General features: G+C 43.2%; 1 protein-coding gene across 2 annotated transcripts in view; it reads left to right on the forward strand.

Annotated features, from left to right (window-relative positions):
* Nucleotides 1–17,474, forward strand: part of LOC310996480 (interleukin-1 receptor accessory protein-like) — a 28,533-nt gene extending 11,059 nt beyond the window's left edge. The window contains exons 1-12 of one of the 2 annotated variants that reach the window (XM_083985890.1): nt 309–615; nt 1,289–1,345; nt 1,860–2,055; nt 3,284–3,367; nt 5,116–5,347; nt 5,476–5,644; nt 5,742–5,813; nt 10,827–10,953; nt 11,552–11,700; nt 11,936–12,079; nt 13,529–13,672; nt 14,244–17,474. In XM_083985890.1, the coding sequence (XP_083842016.1) occupies nt 1,865–2,055; nt 3,284–3,367; nt 5,116–5,347; nt 5,476–5,644; nt 5,742–5,813; nt 10,827–10,953; nt 11,552–11,700; nt 11,936–12,079; nt 13,529–13,672; nt 14,244–14,692 (1,761 nt within the window). In that variant the 5' untranslated portion in view covers nt 309–615; nt 1,289–1,345; nt 1,860–1,864 and the 3' untranslated portion in view covers nt 14,693–17,474. Of the gene's footprint in view, nt 1–308; nt 616–1,288; nt 1,346–1,859; nt 2,056–3,283; nt 3,368–5,115; nt 5,348–5,475; nt 5,645–5,741; nt 5,814–10,826; nt 10,954–11,551; nt 11,701–11,935; nt 12,080–13,528; nt 13,673–14,243 lie in introns of those variants that run through there. The other variant, XM_083985889.1, reaches the window with a different exon arrangement.
* The last annotated feature ends 1,487 nt before the right edge of the window (nt 17,475–18,961 follow it).

Below are 18,961 nucleotides of genomic sequence, written 5' to 3' on the forward strand. Positions count from 1 at the left end.
GAACTGGTACCACTTCACGGTCGGAAAAATACGAGTTTCCTTGAACGCACCATAACAGTCCTCGTCGCTACGTCACCACATTCACGGCGTTCCTTGGCTGCACACACAGCCCTGCATGCCGTTCTCTCTCCTCATTGGATAAAAACTGTAGGATACGATAAATGTTTTCTCTTCGGCTCAGAGCAGAGCAGAGGGACTGAGAGACCCGTGTTTCGGTCCAAACACTCTATGTAAGTGATTGCTGTCGGAAGATATAACTATTTAAGACTTATATTAACACAAATATATCACTCACTTCTGCTTTAAGTGTTCTTATTTGAGTTATGAAAGACTCCCGTGTCTCAGGGATTAGGCTACTGTAAATAATTCATTGAGTTCTTGGTATGTAAGAGATTCAATCATTTTGGTTTCTGGTTCTGGTGTTCAATGAAGGTGGCTAAGATATATCAATAGGGTTTTCAGGAGATCATAATGCCATAATTCTTGAAGTTTCATTAAAATATTTTCACTTTTTGTTTGTGGTCTTTTGGGAGTTTGATTCTGTCTGAGTTCTTTGATAGGTTTTTAGGTTCCCTCATCTCATCTGAAACAATGGAGGAGACTGTTACTGAAGAGGTCATTAGTCATCACTATTCTGATGCACAATGAACACTCATCCTCTTTATCCCCCATCTAATTAACTCATCTATTATAAATGAGGACCTGGACGAGTGTCTCTGTGATTTGAGTGATTGATTGGTCGATTGAGTGAAGACTGAGGACTTAAGTCAGTGCTGAAATCATTAGTCAGTATTGCAGTCTAAGCTCATTTTGATTGATTGATTGTAATGTGAAAATGTACAGTTTCCCTTTTTTAATATGGTGGACAGTTAGAAATGTTTCCAGAGACCAGTTCAAGGTTCAAGGAAGTTCAAGAAAAGCGTAATCATCCCCGAGGGGCAATTTGTTTTACAGCCAGCAGTGTCGCACACAACCATCAAGACACATATAATATCACAGTCAATCTTTTGAGACATTGCATTAAATCCTATCATTGTTATGCAGATGATAGTGAGTTGTACCTGCTGTTTCTTGTTGCTGACATCTGACAAACTTTAATATATTCATTACTGTCATAATCTGTCAGTATGTCTCTTTGCTTTTCTGCTTCACCATCTGTCATGGAAAGTGATGATGGATGTTAATACTACTACAGTTTAAAATAGGAGGTCTGATCTTTTTCTTATCAGATTATTTAAGGAAACACCATCATGAGAAATGCTAAATCTGACATTTGCTTCTGTTTCAGAGCTTTCAGATCACAACAAAAATACATCACTGAGTGCTGGACTATTTTCAACAGGAGGTCTGTTCACATCTGTCTCACTGCTTCCAATGTGTCTGTTTTTGTACTGCAGTTTGTTCTACATTTAAGAAATTAAAAAGGAGAAACAGTTAAGTGTTTGATGAGCAAATCAGATGAGTTTCAGTGTGCTAATGGAACAGCTTCTGTCTCTGCTTTCTTCCTTTAATGAGATGGAAGTCTAACAGCATAATTTGTTTAACGAGGCCAGTTAACGATTACATCCACTGAGCTCTGTTTTATTCTCACATAAAACAATTGGAGCAGGAGCAGGAGCCTGGACTCACAGTATAATCATGCCCATACTGTTTACACTTTAAGCCTTCATTTTTACACCTGTAGTGCACCTTGCAATTATCGTGGCATAGTGATTGTTCACAGGAAACAGGAAGTCTGCTTTACATCTGCCCTCAGTTATTATGTTTTTTTTTGTTTTTTGTTTTTTTTGACAATCTGCCAAACTCCTGACACACACACACTCTCTTTCTCATTCTCTGTCTCTCTGTCTCTCTCACAGAGCCCATGTGTTATGACTGGGGGGAGTCCAGAGAAGGGGCGGTCTCAGTCCTAGAGGGGCAGGCTGGTTGGCTCTCCTGTCCTCTTTTCTCTCATCCCTCGGTCTATAACTACACATCCACCCAGAGTGCTGGACACAACCTCTTCTGGTACCGACTCCCCGAGGGCCACGACCTGGAGCAGCCAATCACGTACAGGTGCAGCTGCAAGAAGTTCAACCTACTGCTTTGGGGCCCTGTCTCTTTTTATACCAGAGTTGTACATGTAAAATGAAGGACGGGTAAACGCTTTGTCTCTTCAGCAGCTTGATCACAGGTCTACGAGGGCAGTGATGAGTGAGAATGAAACTATGAATTAATAAGTGTATATGAAAAAAATATAATATTTTTGACAATATTTAAATATAAATAAATAAAATGATGGAAAGGTAAAACACCTCCAACACCAAGGAGATGGAGATGGAGGTGTTTTACCTTTCCATCATTTTATTTATTCAGAACGAGTCAGTTCTTGTTGCTCCTTTCACTAAAGACCATTGTCATTGTCAGATCCCTATTCTTCTCTTCCTGTCTGTTCCTGATACACACCACAGTAGCTGTTTCATCGCAGTATTTGAGGATGTGGTGAGACTCAAGAGTTGTATTTAAAGTTTGCAGGAACAGAACCAGAACAGTCCCCTGTAGAGTCCCAGAGCTGCTTATCACTGTCACTCAGACACAGTTACCCAGCCTGACGTTCGGCGGTCGTCTTGTCAGGTAATCCACAGGTGATGTTAGTTGCAACTGAAAAATAAAAGAACTTAATTGTCAAGTAACCTCCTGGCTCATCCACACCATCAAGAAGCCAAGAAATCAATATAGTCTGCGGTGCAGCCAACCGTTCTGTCAAGGTCAGAGTTGTTGCTGTTTTCATTTTCCTGTGTCTACAGCAGCACATTGAGTCCGTGGCGGTTGCAGCCTGCCTCAATGCACATGGTTTATAGAAAGGCTGGAGAAAAGCCTGGTTATGATCTCATTCGTCAAGTGGTGGTAGAGCTCAGGCAGTGTAAGCCCCGTTGATGTTTGCACAAAACATTTCAAGTGTTGTATTTTTCCTCAACAAACTGAGTGAAGCCAGTCAGGTGAGAGGTGACATCGTAAAAATGCCCCAGTATTGTAAATGAACGCATCTGGATGCTTGGTCTGAACTCTTGCAGTGAGCGTGTGTGCATGCCACTCAGACTAAATGAGACACTTTGAGAGTAACTGAAGGATGAAGTGCTCTGTAACGATTTCCCTTCCAGCGAGGACGTATGTTGTTTTGGAGGGGAGCAGGATGATTAGTGTCACTGAGGACATCAGAGTTCGTTCTAATGTCGTTGTAATTGAATCGTATCTGATTTACATTTGTTCAGTTCTAATGAATGACGATGACTCTCCCCTGCAGCTCGCGTCTCAGTAAGGACAGAGAGAGGCTGTGGCTGCAGCCGGCCGTGGCCGAGGACACTGGACAGTACATCTGTATGCTACGGTGAGAAACTGCACTCCCTCAAATCACCACGCTCTTTGTTTTCTGACAGAAGCTTCATCTGAATTAACAGGTATCTATAATTAGCAACATTTGATTAGCAGGAGACTGAATGGCTCTGAATTAAACGTTTTCTTTAGACTATTAGATAAAATGCTCAGATTCTTAGAGTGGTTTTATTCGTTGTGTGGGTTACATTTAGTTTCAGGATATAGCCAGCTGTGTCTGTGATGTGTTTCTAAGCACATCAGATGGCTAAAGCTAAAAAAAGAAAAGTCTGAACAAAGGAAGTGAGGATAAGGACTGCAACATTCAAGCATCTGAAAAACAAGCCTTCAGGAAGAAAATCCTGATGTTGAAGGTTGTCATTTGGTCTCACATCAGTGGCTCAGAGGTCGAACCCTCAGATCCTCCAGATAAAACCTGCTGCTCTCTCATTTTCGATCCTTTGGCTCTTAATCAGCTAAAGTGGCTCTGAGAGCATCTTAAAGATCTGCTGCTGCTGCTCAGCTAAGGATAACAGAAATGGAGCTTCAGGGCTCAGATCTGACCCGTCAGCTGGACCCGGTCCAGACCTGCATGTGACACTCCACAGGAGCAGTTCATTTACTAAGAGGGGGTCTGCAGTTCACAGGGCTGAGAGGATGAGGCAGAGCGAGGGGGTGGGCCACTAATGTCTGGTAATAAGTTCTAGTCTGATGTTGGATTCTGATTGGACTTGATTCACCATAGAAAAAAATATGCTCCCATTGTCCTCCAATCAAAATGCTGAGAATTGCTGACACAGAGTGTTGTGTTTGTGTGTCAAAGTGCCGACACATAGGTGTGTGTGTGCTTGTGTAAGATCTTCAGCATCAGTTGTGCAGTGTATGGTTAAAAACAAAGATAATTTCTTGTTGATTATTCATCCAATTATTTAATAAATTAATTGTTGTTCAATGTATCAAATGTTCAAAAACACCACACAGTTACACGTCTAGACTCTAAATACTTGTAGAGAAGCTACAAGATGTTTTTTTGTTAGAATTTGAATTTTGAGCATTATGCATCTCAACCCCAGTGAGCTGAGGGATTGAACACACACACACACACACACACACACACACACACACACACACACACACACACACACACACACAGTTTGTATGGACAAACCTGAGTAAGTGTTATCATTACCAGTCAGATACTGACTGGAAGCCTGTAATCGACTCAGTCTCACACACACACGCACACATGCGCGCCAATCAGCAGCATATCAGTAATAGATGGAGATAAGTCTTTGCCAAGAAGTGCATTACTGCTCGAGCAGAGTGTGCTTTGACGTTCTGTGGTAGAAGATGTGCAACACACAGCAGATATCTGAGTTCATTAATCTGCTGCTCTTGCTGTTAACGCAACTACAGCATCATGGTACATAGACCTGGAGGAAGATCAAAGCTTTCTGTCCAATCTGATCTAGTTTCACTTTCCTTTGTGGTCATTTGTCACATCGTTGTTCCTCTGTCATTGAGGACACCCACACAAAAAGACAGGTGTCTGTCCCATAAAACAAGCCTCACGCTCACTGAAGACGTGACCTGGTTTTGTGGTTTTTAATTGTCCTACTTTTTTTTTTCTTCAGTTTTTTTTTTCTCCACCAGAGATAAACTCAAAGGTCTAAGTCAACCACAAGTCCCAGAGAGCATTGTCATCAAATCAGAAGAGGAAAGAGAACCAGTTATGTTCAAATGTCTCCTCTCTCTGTCTCACAGCAACAAATCGTCCTGCAGTAAGATCGCCATGCGTCTGAAGGTGGCGAAACTTGATGATGTGGTCCGTGAGCCCAGCTGCCAGGCTCCAGTTGCCGTGGTGACTAGGGATATGATCATCCCGCTGCAGGAGGGGAAGACCCTGGAATGTCCCAACATACAAGATGCCACCAAGATGGCTGACGCTGACACTCAGCCAAGTGTCACCTGGTACCACGTGAGAACAGACGGCATGGTACTGCAACTGTCTGTCTGTCTGTCTGTCTGTCTGTCTGTCTGTCTGTCTGTCTGTCTGTCTGTCTGTCTGTCTGTCTGTCTGTCCGTCTGACCTGTCTCTCTTGTCTCCCTCTCCTTGTGTCTCAGAGGTGTTACGAGTACCCTTTCTGGAACACAGACCGGCAGCAGAAAGGAACCAGTCTTCAGTTCTACGTCATGACAGAACTGTACCAGGGTGTATATGTGTGTACAGTCAGCTACCTGAGGAGAGGCACAAAACTCAACTTCACCAGGAGCATCAACGTCACTGCAGTCAGTAAGACAGCCACACTACCACTCACTACACCACCGTCACCACTGCTGCTACCACTGTACTGGGGAGAATATGACTGTGCCGTGTTGTTCTCTGTCAGATCCATCCAAGCTGCCCAAAGAGCCCACCATCCTCTACCCGACTCTTCACCAGGTCTTCACTGTCAAACAGGGTAGGTCAACTACGTCAACTGTCAGACAATGAAACACTTGGAAATCAAATCCAACAAGCCTTTTAGTTTAAGTATGTGTCGTGAGACCAAGAGAGCACCCAGTGGTGATTTTGAAATATCCACCAAGACTGAAAGCTTGAATATGCACTTGTATTATAAGGATGATAAGGATATCTAAGTTCCTTTACTTCACCACTTCCAGATGTTATGGGATGACGCTGGTGAAGGTTTTCTAACAGGTCTGAGCTCTTTGAAGTGACACTTTTGTGCAGCCACAGCAACATTATGAACTGATTATGTCTGATTGGCTGCTCACTTGTGTCCCACCTGACTGTGTCATGCATCATGGGGGACTCCTGTGCTGTATGTATATGAGGCTGCAGACACATCGATCAGTGCAGATGACACTCAGGGGTTGTTGTTGAAGGATGCGGTTGTCACGGTGATAGAGTGTTACAGCAGAATCGGTCACTGCGGTAATTTGCCATCGATCAGAAGTGGTCAGAAAGAAAATCGCGGTCATACAGTACATAGCAGAGGCGGCTGCAAGTGCAGTGATACTGCAGGGATAACAGAATGATTCAACACATCCATGTACAGTAACGTAACGTAATTCTACTGTCCAGTCCCTGTTGCTATGACCTCTCAGACAAGTGTTTCTGTCCTCAGACAAATCAGGTTGTGACCATCACATAATATGTACTGGTTAGAATAAATACTTCCCAGAAGTCTCCATGTGTCGCATACTCCTGAACATTGACTAAATATGAGATATACATTCACATAAGGCTTTGAGGAGTACCAGTGCTCTATAGCTCTTTAGCCACCAAAGTCTGATCAGTTTGTCCAGGTGAAGAAGTTCCCACAAGGGAGATATTGTGCCTATGAGAATGGGACAGAAGAACAGCCTCCTGCTCCGACTGCTGCCTGTGCGGAGGAATAAAAGCATGTCTCAGTCTGGGGCCAAACTCACCCATGTTATAAATAACCTGAAACAACAAACATAAACCAAGAGGCAACCAGCCTGTATCATTGCCACTGAAACTGTGGTGAACAGCGGCAGCTGTCACTGCCCTCTATTGGTCAGGTTTGTAACATAACTGGACTTCAATATTCTGTAAAGCAAATTCACAGATTTGTTTACAAAAACATCATATTACAGAAATACTCCTGAGAAACTGAACTATGTGCTACTGAATTGTGGAATGAAAAGGTTAAACTGTATTTCATTGTTTCTGAGTTCCAATACAGAACCTCATTTCATACATTTTGCAATGTTTTTATTCAGTCAAATTTGGCATGGTGTTTTAGGGCCCATTTTTCTGTGTTGACAAACTCAGAACTCAAAAGTTATTTGTCTTTACATGATCTTTAAGAATAGATTCAGCATGAGAACAGTTCTTCGCCCCTCAAACACTTAAAGCAGAACTATGCAGGATTTCGGCTGTAATTATTGTGGCTCAGAGTCACTGTGATGGTAGAGTGACCTATTATGAGGTGAATGGGGTCTAGGCCAATGCGCTCACCCCCCCCACTGGCTGAAAACCGCACTTGCAAGATCAGTCCTCCGTCTCGGTGTAAATCTCATCAATGGATAGACTATCGCGAGAAACTGCCTTATGGCAGTACGAGATAAGAACGCAGATGACGTCATGCATGTCATGAATCGTGATTGGTTTGAGTTCGGAAAGTCGGAGGAAACCATGGAAACATGTTTGTACTGATGAAGTTCGGCTTGTGGCTAACACGGAGCTAATGCTAACAGACACACACACACCATGGATCTTTTATAAGATAATGTAATACATCATGACACACACACACGCCTTCGCGTTTTGGAACCTTTATTCATGTGTGTGTGTATGTCTGTGTCTTTGTGTCTTTGTCTGTGTGTGGCCGTATTAGCGTTAGCTCCGTGTTAGCATTAGCTCCCTGTTAGCGTTAGCTCCGTGTTAGCATTAGCTCCGTGCTTAGCAAACACCGCTCTCTACCTTCAGCAGTAAACACAAGCACGTGTAGGGAGGGGGTGGAGGAGGTGGGGCGGCGAGTTTTTTTTTACGACAGTGACATGTGCCTCCCAGAACTGTGGGGGAGCCCCGGAGAGGGAAAAAAAGAGAAACCAACGAAGGAGTGAGCTATTTCCGGCCAAGTTGCATAGTTCTGCTTTAAAGCAGAAGTGAGTGATATATTTGTGTTAATATAAGTCTTAAATAGTTATATCTTCCGACAGCAATCACTTACATAGAGTGTTTGGACTGAAACACGGGTCTCTCAGTCCCTCTGCTCTGCTCTGAGCCGAAGAGAAAACATTTATCGTATCCTACAGTTTTTATCCAATGAGGAGAGAGAACGGCATGCAGGGCTGTGTGTGCAGCCAAGGAACGCCGTGAATGTGGTGACGTAGCGACGAGGACTGTTATGGTGCGTTCAAGGAAACTCGTATTTTTCCGACCGTGAAGTGGTACCAGTTCGATCTGGTACGAGTTCACCGGTCGGAAGTTACGAGTGGCCGTTATAGTGACTTTCACCGGTAAAACAGGTCGGAAAAACACGAGTGGGTTGCCTGAAACGCTACAAAGTCGTAAGTTGTGACTTGAAGCTGTAATTTACGATTTCAAAATCCTGCCTGGAACGCAGCATTATCGAAAACGACCGGACCACTCACTTCTGCTTTAAGTTTGTATCCTCCTAATTCATGTTGAAAATTTCCAAGCATCATGTGAGTTGGTGTGTCACCTGAGTCATGGTGTGGATGGATGTGTCATAGGATAGGATTGATCTGACAGGTGGTGTTGTTGTAGATCACCTCCTCCTCTGCTGAGGCTTTCAGGTCAGAGGTGAAACCTTTCCAAGAAGCTGAAGCAGGTCCAGTCGTCTTTGTGAAGCCCTTAGTGGCACCGTGACCAGTTCTCACTGTTCAAGCATCTGTAAAGCAGCACAGAAGATCTAACACTGAGGCTTTGTGAGCTTTTCACATAATCAGCTCAGTGCAGCCAAACTGTTATCTATCATCCTGTGTAAAATACACGTTATGCTGCTGCTGCATTAGATTTACAATATCAAGTATGATGAAAATACTGTAGGTAAGAAGATAAAAAGATATTAAACATGGAATTCCTCAAAGGATGGTACTGGTAGGCTACACGTTTGGGAATGTACAGTGTTTTTCTTTGTGCAAGGCATAAGTGTCTATGTTTAGCTAAAGCTGAAATACTTGTGTGGATATTTGCTCTGTAATACACTGGCACACTGTGGATGCAACAGGAAGCTTTTTTGTTGTTGTTTGATCTGTCCTGTTTGTTTTGTGGCCCCCTACTCCATAATGTCATGTTTGCACCGACCTGTGAGTAATGAACAAACTCTGAGGCTTCAGCAGAAATGTGACACTAAACTCAACTGCGAGGGTCGTTACCCTGGCGCTGATGCACTGACACCAGATTTATAATCCTGAACCACACAGTGTAACCACAGCTCTGCTTCCACATGAACGAGTGACTGCATGTAGAAAACCTCTCGCTTCTGATTGGCTCGTTTTCATTAAGCGACATCCCGCCTGCCAACCTGCAACAGGCCGTGACTGGAGGATAATGAGTCCTTAGCTGCAGATCTTTCCAGCATTTAGATGATGGCACAGACACACAGCTGGAAAACAGCTGGATCTTCTTGATAAATTCAACTCCAGCAGTTCAGAAGGTGTTTGAATTTTCCTTTGATTGACAGTTTAGCTAATCAGTCGAGCACTGACTGTTGTGACTCCGTCTCTCAGTTGCAGCAGGTACAGTTCGTCAATATTTTCTTCCTTCGTCTCCTCCACCTGCAGCAGGACCCTCAGAACATAAAGCTGCAGTGTCAGTGATGGAGAGGCAGAGCGTGCTCTGCCAACAACTTCTTTTAAATTGGTTTTTCCTGAGAGCAGCTTCAACAGCTTCTACATTCACAGAGTTAATCGTCCGTACAGAATTAGTGGAGACTGCAGGAGCTCGTCCCATAAAACAGAACAAGCTGATAACGGTGTGTAGGGACGCACCAGTCCCGTACAGACACACACACACACACACACACACACACACACACACACACACACACACCATTAAAGCACACATTATGTACATGTGCAGTGGATATTACTGCTGATGAAACTGAAGAGTGTGTGAGCAGCAGGATTACAGTCACCAACGTGTGTTCACTTGATAAATATTTAAAGGAAACGCAGTCTTGTTTACAGGACTTCAGGTGCAGATGCTCTTCACTGTCTCACTTCACTTCACCGTTTATTATTTGATCAGAGACAGCAGCTCCCTTCCCATTTACTGTAAGACCAAAATGTCACAAGGTCATCTCACGGTAAAAAAAAAAAAAAAGAAGAAACAGAAACCACACAGCAGCTTCTTCTCTAACCACAGAGCCAGAGCTACAGATTCCCATGTCCCTTTATTTTTATTTATTTATTTTTTTTAAATCTGCTCTGTCAGATCTGATGATTCAAAACTATTTGGGTTTCCAGTACAGTGCAGACATCAAACTACTGCTCCACGTAGGAAAAAAAAAACCATGACAACAAAGATCTAATACTGATGAAGTACTAGTTAGACTGCTGTGTGTACCCGTAAGAAGATATCATCTGTCCTGGTGTACTCTCCATGGGTCTCCATGACAACATTGCAGCAATTGCACCTGCTCAGGTGGGGTAAACTTTGACCTCTGGTGTTACTCCCACATTACATCTGAACTTCATCACAGTTTCTGTAATGCACTACAACACATGAAGCCTCAGTGTGCTGTTATTCTGTATTCTTCCTCTTCCTATCAACACATCTAGTTGTCAGATTGTTAGTCTGTCATGTGTCTGTGGCTCAGCTCCAAGCTCACCCGTTCCTGCTGAAGGTCTGATCATAAAACATCTAGTTTGTTTGTTTTTTAATCTCCTGAAACAGTGTCTCACTGTCATTTGAATGGGACACACTGGAAGACATGGTGCACAGGTCTAACTGGGTATATTGCTCTCCCCCTCAGAAACAGATGTGCGCCTGGTGTGCAGAGCCATGTTCCCCTACCTGGACTCCCCCTGGGAGATGTGGTGGACTGTTGATGGGAAACCGCTGTATAAATTTCCCAACCAGCGCTTCACAATAAGCAACAGGTAGAATGAAAACATCCACCTCCAGTTTGAGATGTGGTGGTCACCTCCTGTGTTTCACTGCTGTTTGTCTTTTTCTCTTTGCTGGAGAAAAAGACAAGAATTGCATTTATCACCACACAGTACCACAGTAAAGGTACTTCCTGTAGTTAGAATATCACAATACTTACCCTATTGTAAAATTACTATTGCTATTACTATTACTTATTACTACTATTACCAAAAAGTTCAAATACAAGTATAGTACCTGAGTGAATGTTGTTACTAAACTTTATTTCAACATCCCTAAAGCAAATCTCTCTCCAGATAAATAAAGTAGCCCTTCTTGTTAACCATATGCTGGTTTCTGAATCCCTAACCCCCACACCTGACTCCCAGTAAAATCTCTGATTGTCAAGTCCCTGCAATGTGGTTGACTCACAGCCCAGAGCTCCACAGGTCACCACTGACGACACGTAGGGTCAAACACACAGGATTTATTGGGCATAAATCTTCCTGCAGGTCCTGAGTGACTCGACAGTCTGTGTTTTATTTTGAAAGATATGCGGTGTGTGTGTGTGTGTGTGTGTGTGTGTGTGTGTGTGTGTGTGTGTGTTTGCAGCCACATCAATTACGACCTCGGGGACCGGACAGAGGAGAGTGTGCTGGTGATCCAGAACTTCCAGTCTGAGGACCTGACCAGAGAGTATAACTGCTCGGTGAGGAACGAGCGAGGCTTTGAGACCCGCAGAGCTCTGCTGGAGGAGGAGGGTGAGGAGCAAACACACACGTCAGCCTCTGATTTGTGAAGCTGGAGTCAATAAATATGTCTCCACCCTCTCTGCTGTTAGTGCCACATGATACTCAGACAGTTTGGTAAATCCTCCTGTTTGTCGTCACAGATAAGCTTTGAGCTTTGACTTCCTGCTGACGTTTCACAATAAAACAAATTATATGTATCATCATGTATCATTGTCATCATTGCCATGGTCTCTGAATGTATCAGTGTCGCTGCCGTCGGTGGAGTTGGGGTGTGGTCTCGGCGTGACCCTGGTCCTCATGCTGCTTCTCTTCGTCGTCTATCACGTCTTCTGGTTGGAACTGCTGCTGCTCTATCGCTCCTGGTTCGGCACCGATGAGCGACACACAGGTAAGCAGCAGGTCACACTACAACCTCTACACCTGCACCAAGTGTCACCTGCAAGGATAAAAATGTTTATGTTTTTTATTAGGAGTGTGATAAACCTGGTCTTCAATAGGAACAATGGGAATCCTATGTTCTCTCATTGCACTTTATATTTTGTTGCTGCTGACAGAGTCAGGTTAAGCAGCAGGTGTAGTTTTTACTGAATCATTTAGCAGCTTATTGCTGAATTGAGAAAGAAGCAGGAGAGGGACATCCTGTGGAGGAACTGAAACTGTCCTGGTGTTTTTGCCATGTCACCTGCACCACTTCAGTCTCAACGTCCTGACACCAAATGTCTGGTGTTTAGTGATGATTGTTTCTGCCTGCCTGCATTCACAGCATTAGATTATTAAACGTTGTACCAGTTCTTCAGCCCTTTTGGCAGATGTATTCAAACTTGGAGACACTGTGGATGGAGGAGCTGCCAGCTGAACCATTTTCACTGCACAGTTTTATAGCGAAGCCTTTAACTCTGAAAATCAAACATCACCTCCGTTGAATGCCAGTAAAATTTACCAATTGGTTGTAAAAGTTTTACCACTCGCATTTATTTCTTTTGCCAAAGGTATCACAACATTGTGAGGCAATGCAGCTCCAGCAAGGCCCTGACTGATGTTGATGCTTTCAAGGACACTTTGACATCTGAGAACTGAGATCAAATTCAGCACATATGTTCACTTGAACTCAAGGATGAGCTGATTACATTTTGGTGGTCAAAGTTCAAAGGTCACAAAACACTTTTGAGCCATTATTATTAAAGAGACACAGTGATTGCAATTTAATAGGGATGTAATCTATAACTAGTCTGAGTGGAGAAGCCAGATGACTTTGAGGAGGTGAATGGAGTTTATATTTTGTCTTGTGGCATCAAAAATATGGTTGTTCTGTATGACCTCGTCCATCAGCTGTACACTAAAATGATTTTTTAACAATCCAACATTATTTAGTATAATATAGGATCCATGAGATCAACAGAGAGTTGTTTCTTAGCCTCTGCTCACAGCTGCATTGTCACCTGAAGAAAACCTGAAAAAGTTCAGTGAAGATCTGTCTCCACATCAGGTTTCACTGCCAGTTGATCTTTGTAGACATAAACTGTATCGAGCAGCAGCAGCAGCAAAGAGTCGACATGAAAACTGATGCAGGATTCAGAAAATGATTAGAGGGATCATTTGTGCGGGATTTGTGCCTATGAGGAAACAGTGCTAGTTTGATGGTTCGTTATTAGGGAACACACCCTGTGATGAAATCATTTGTTGTTTTCCCATGGAAACAGTTTTTTCTGATGATGTCATATCTCTGAGGTGCTGACTTGGTTTCCTGTGCAGATAACAATGTGGAAACTTACATATCAATCATAAAACTCCAGAGTTGCACTCTGTTGATTATCTGTGTTTGTGCGTGTGTGATCAGATGATAAAGAGTACGACGTGTACATCTCGTACGCGAGGAACAGCGAGGAGGAGCAGTTTGTTCTGATGACGCTGCGCAGAGTCCTGGAGAATGAGCTTGGATACTCAGTGTGTATCTTTGACAGAGACAGTCTGCCAGGAGGGAGTGAGTACACACACATACTACAGCACAACACACACATGCTACATCAGACACACTGAAACGGCAGTGCACACATTTACGGCACTACAATTCATCGTGATACTGCAGCACACACACTGATGCTACAACACAGTACACGTACAGTACATGTACTGCACCACATGCCTGGGTTGATATGCCCAAAAGATTTCTGACAAAACTATTTGAAATAGTCAAAACCTGTATAGCAGCAGTAAAAGACAGGGCTTTAATGGAGAGGAAGGAGTGAATAAGTAAGACAATGAGTCCATGATGGAGTAAAGAGCAGCTTGTAGCAGTACTTCTGCTGTGAAGGTCAGGTCAACCAAGACTAGACACATACAGACAGGCAGGACGACCATCCATCCATCCATCCATCCATCCATCCATCCATCCATCCATCCATCCATCCATCCATCCATCCATCCATCCATCCATCCATCCATCCATCCATCCATCCATCCATCCATCCATCCATCCATCCATCCATCCATCCATCCATCCATCCATCCATCCATCCATCCATCCATCCATTAACCATCCTCTCTCCCTGCAGCCATCACAGATGAGACACTGAGTTTTGTGGCTCGCAGCCGGCGGCTCCTGGTGGTCGTTAGCCCAGGCTATGCCTCTAAGGGCTCTCAGGCGCTGCTGGAGCTGAAGGCTGGCATCGATGGCATGGCGCTGGACGGGCACCTGCGGGTGATCCTGGTCCAGTACAAGCCGGTCCAGAGGCAGGTGTGGGTCAGGGAGCTGCGGAGAGCCCGGGTGGCCCTGGCACTAGTCCGGTGGCAGGGGGACAAGTCCAAAGAGCTGACGTCCCGCTTCTGGAAGAGGCTGAGGGTGGAGTTACCTGTGAGGAGGGTTGGCAGCAGGGAGGAGGGGGTGGACAGTAAGGAGGTGGCTCTCATGAGGCTGCACAGTCAGAACAGCACAAACTCCCAGACAGGACTCATCACCACCACTGTCAAAGACCCACAGAAAGTCTTCAACAGTGTAACGTAGCCATGATGGAGGTCAGCAGCTACACGTGGCCAACGTGTTTGCTGTCTGAATGGACGTGTACAGATATTTTAAAGGATATGATGTGTGTCAGTGATCTACAGAGAGCTTCCCTGCTTCAGCATGCTAAAATGATCCCAGTAGCAATTACAGCATGTTGATGTGAAGCAGGTATCATGTTTAAGGTAATCTACTGCTATAGTTTACTAATGTTTCTGATTTACTTCACTTACTGGTAACATTGGTACAGTTGAAGCTGATGGGGATGTCATTTGATTTTTAGGCATTTGGTTGTTTACTTTTTGACCAAATGATCCTCCATGTTTCTGCAAAAATCACATTTGCAGTTCAACCTGCAAAGCAAAAATGTCAAATCATGATGGTGCTAAGAAAGGTCAGGTAATCACTAGAATTATCTGAGATATTCACTATAACTAAAACAATCTGATGACTGAAGTAGCCTACTCCCATCCTAAAGTACAAGTTCATCTCCATAGGCTTCACACATAGTGAAGGTAATGAGGTTAGGTCCCAAGTTTGGTCTGAGGGTGGCACTAGAGGAAATGGATCATTATTAAAGTAGCCTACAGTGTAAGTGGTCAATGTCTCTAGAACCATCTCGTCCAACAGCAGATTCACATTCTCCACTAAATATGATGAGGCAAAATAAGTTGTAAGAAAACACTCAATCAAGTGACAAAGGGACCAACAACTCTAGGAGCTCATAAAGAAATACTACTACTACAGCTAACCTACAGTATAAGTGCAGAATCATTCCCATAAATCATCTACTGTTCATTGAACATTTTATTTTATTTTGACTGTCAGAGTTTTGTGTTGTTTTTCAGAAGTCTAGCTGCAGTGTTTGCATGAACTGGCTAAATTTGCACTGAATGTTTTTGTTTTGTTTTGTTTTTTTATGTTTGGAGTTTGGGCTTACCTTGGAAAGCAAAGCAACCCAATACAGCAGCTGATAGTTCGAGACACTATCAATCAAGTTAAACAAATACTTCCTCTTACAACAAGACACATTTGAAGAAGTGAAATACGCTGAGCTTGTAGCAATAATACACACATTTAGCATCTCTCTTACTTTATCATGACTTAGCATTTTAGGATTGCTAAAATCCTACCATTAGGATGTTAGCAGTTTCAGTCTGAGAAGCTTTAAGTTGTGCCTTTGGATAACCAGAGGTGTTTGATTACATTGTAGCTGTTGTATAGGAGAGGAAATGTCAACGGATGACTTAGGTCAGAAGAATTTATTCTCAGGGGATTACAAATGTGATCAAGATATTTCACCCTAAACCAAAGTGTTGGAGTCATTGGCAGTTTAATACTTAAACTCACAACTCCTGTTCACATAAAACGTGTTGCCTTTTATATAATGTCTCAATGCAGTAGAAAAATGTAGAGATTCTTGTGTCTTTTGAGAAAAAAAACTGTAGTTATTGCATCTTCAGAAAGAACTTTTGGAGGGTTGTAACTATTGAATAAAGTCAGACCTCTACCAAAGCTCCACCTAGAGGTCATTACAGGGACTGCATCTTTTTACCCTTAAAAGTCACAATTATTGTGTAAAATTGAGCGTTAGGAGTTATTTTTAACAGTTGATTCTGGTACCTCTGGTGTTCTGGTTCTCTTGGACTTAACTGCCATGTTCTCTTAACTGTGGGATGCCTCAAGGCTCCATCATCGGTCCCATTCTCCTCTCGACTTATATGCTTTTCTTGGGGTCTAAAATATTTAATATTTTACTGCTTTGCAGATGATCTCCTTACCTGCCTCCATCCAAGGCCTGCTGAACAGTCTTAATGACGTTCACACATGGATGGCTTTAAATTTCCTGAACCTAAACAAATCCAAAACAGAAATTAATTCATTTAGGCAATCTAACCTTTTAGATGGCTATGACATTAGCATCCTACTGTCACCCTGCTGCAAGGAGTCTCAGAGTCGTGTTCGACTCTGCCTTTAAATTGCCTCTATCTGATTTCAAGAGGGAAATTAATGCTTTTATTACTTGTCGATTGGACTGCTGTGACTCTCTTTTGTTGGGCTGGACCAGCAGCACTGAATCTAACCCTAACCCTGTCCAGAATGCAGCAGCCATATTGCTGATAGGAAAGAAACGTTGTGACTGGCTCTCCCCTGTACTGGCCTCTTTACACTTGCTCCCTGTCCAGTTTAGGATTCAATTTAATTTCCACATAAGGGAAATCCAAACCCTGCAGCAATATCATTTTATCAGTTTTAAAGACCTACCTCTTCCCGATGGCTTTCAGCTCAAGTTGAGACAGACCCCTTGTTTTTAAACTTGTTTTTAGTATAGCTTTTATTTGTATTTTACTTTTATTTTAGTGATGATATGTGATTGTTTTGAATGTTATTGTTGATTTGTGTTGATCATTTATGTTGTTTATTTTACTGTCATTTATATTGCTGCCATTTGATTATATTTATATTTGGAGGACTTCTCCAGCACTTTGGTCAAATAAAACACAACAGCTTCATACTGTTATAGGGAAGACAAAGATCCACGGAGGAGAATTTCATGCACTGCGACTTTCAAATTTAAGTTTTGTCACAGGAAATATAAAACCTGCCTGAACATTACTTTTCTTTATATTTCTTTTTTCTTTTTCTTTTTTTTTGTGTGCAGGGGTGGGGGCACAGCTTTCACTGTTATCAATATATTATAATAAATGCATAAATCAAATATAAATGATAGATAACTGTGTATTATATGATATAATATATTATATAGAATTTTAAGCTATGCAACATGCTATTCATCTTAAACACTTAGAAACAGTATTGTAATGAGAGAATGCATTCTGCACTTTGTCACACTCTAATGTGTTGTAGCAGTTTTTGTTGTTTTTTGTAATAAATTAGTTTTTCTAATATCATGCCATCATTGTCATTCATTTCATTGTTTTTCATTTCATTAACGATTCATTTAGCTATAGCCCAAGTTAGGTTCGTAGTCTCTTCTAAGTTATTATAAGTTATTATTGAGTTTCATGTAGGGAGTTTATTCTGAGAGTCTTCAAGTTGTTTTGTTTTGTTTATAAAAAAGGAAAAGAAAAGAAAAGGTCGAGGACTTGGTTGTTGGTTTTGCAAATTGTATGTAGCTACAGTTAACAGCCACTATATAAAGAGGAGCTGCAGTTTCTGAACCATGTTTCAGGGCAATCAGTCTAAAGCTCAGTCTGGATAACATGGCCTGCTTTTTGGAAGCATCAGAATTTGAAATGAATTATCTGATATCGTATTCATTGATATTTTATCAGTTGTTGTTTCCTTTTTCTGTCTGTCCCTTGGCAGACCTATCACAGGCCATCCTTCAGTCGATGCAGCGGAGCCGCCGCCTCCTTTTTGTCCTCAGCCCTGACTTCCTGAAAGAAAAAAGCTTCAGCCTCCTGGAGTGTCGTCTGGCTCTGTACCTTCAACACAGCCACCAGGCCTCCATTGTGGCTGTTGCTTACCACTCAGTCAGTAAGCTGCCCTGTGTGGAGGTGGGCCAGATCCACCTGGCGGCTGTCAGCACGGTCAAGTGGCGAGGGAGTCGATCTGAACCACGGCGCTCACGATTCTGGCTGCGGCTGAGGCTGGCGCTGCCTGTCCGGCCTCTGGCTTTGGGCAGGAGGTTAATCGATAGCACGTCTTCTCACTCAGACCTGGCTGCTCTGGCACAGCAGAGAGTTCAACAGAACCAGAACCAGTGGGACAAAAATAATCAGACCCACAGAAACCGACGGGCTTCAGCCAATCATAGCCACAGAGACAGACAGGCCCCACTTAGAGGGAAGGGCAGGGTGAAAAGGGGGGGTATCCGCAGGGAGGAGGGGCTACAGCACAGCAGCAACTTCTCAGCGTGTGCTGTGTTTGTTGGCCAGGTGGAAGACAGAGTGGTGGAGCAGCCAGTGGAGACGGAGATGCAGCAGCTGACACATGAGAGGACTGAGATTCGTTCGGACCCTGTTCCAGAAACAGATCACACACCAGTTCCAGACACCACTCATGGCACACAATCAACTCCTAGCCACATCCCTATATCTGTCCCAGCTTCAGACCCAGGCCCTGACTCCGACCTCCCAACCTGCGCAGAGGATAATGGTGGAAAACACGAGCAGTAGCATCTGATTCCAGACTTTTATACAAACTGTAAATGAAGCTGATGCTGTGTTGAGGAAAGGCCCAACCAAAACCTTCAGGATTCATCCTCAAAGGAGGAGGAATGTCACAATGGGTTCAGTCAGTTCCTCT

Source organism: Trachurus trachurus (genome assembly GCF_905171665.1).
Source record: "Trachurus trachurus genome assembly, chromosome: 13".
Lineage (NCBI taxonomy): Eukaryota > Metazoa > Chordata > Actinopteri > Carangiformes > Carangidae > Trachurus > Trachurus trachurus.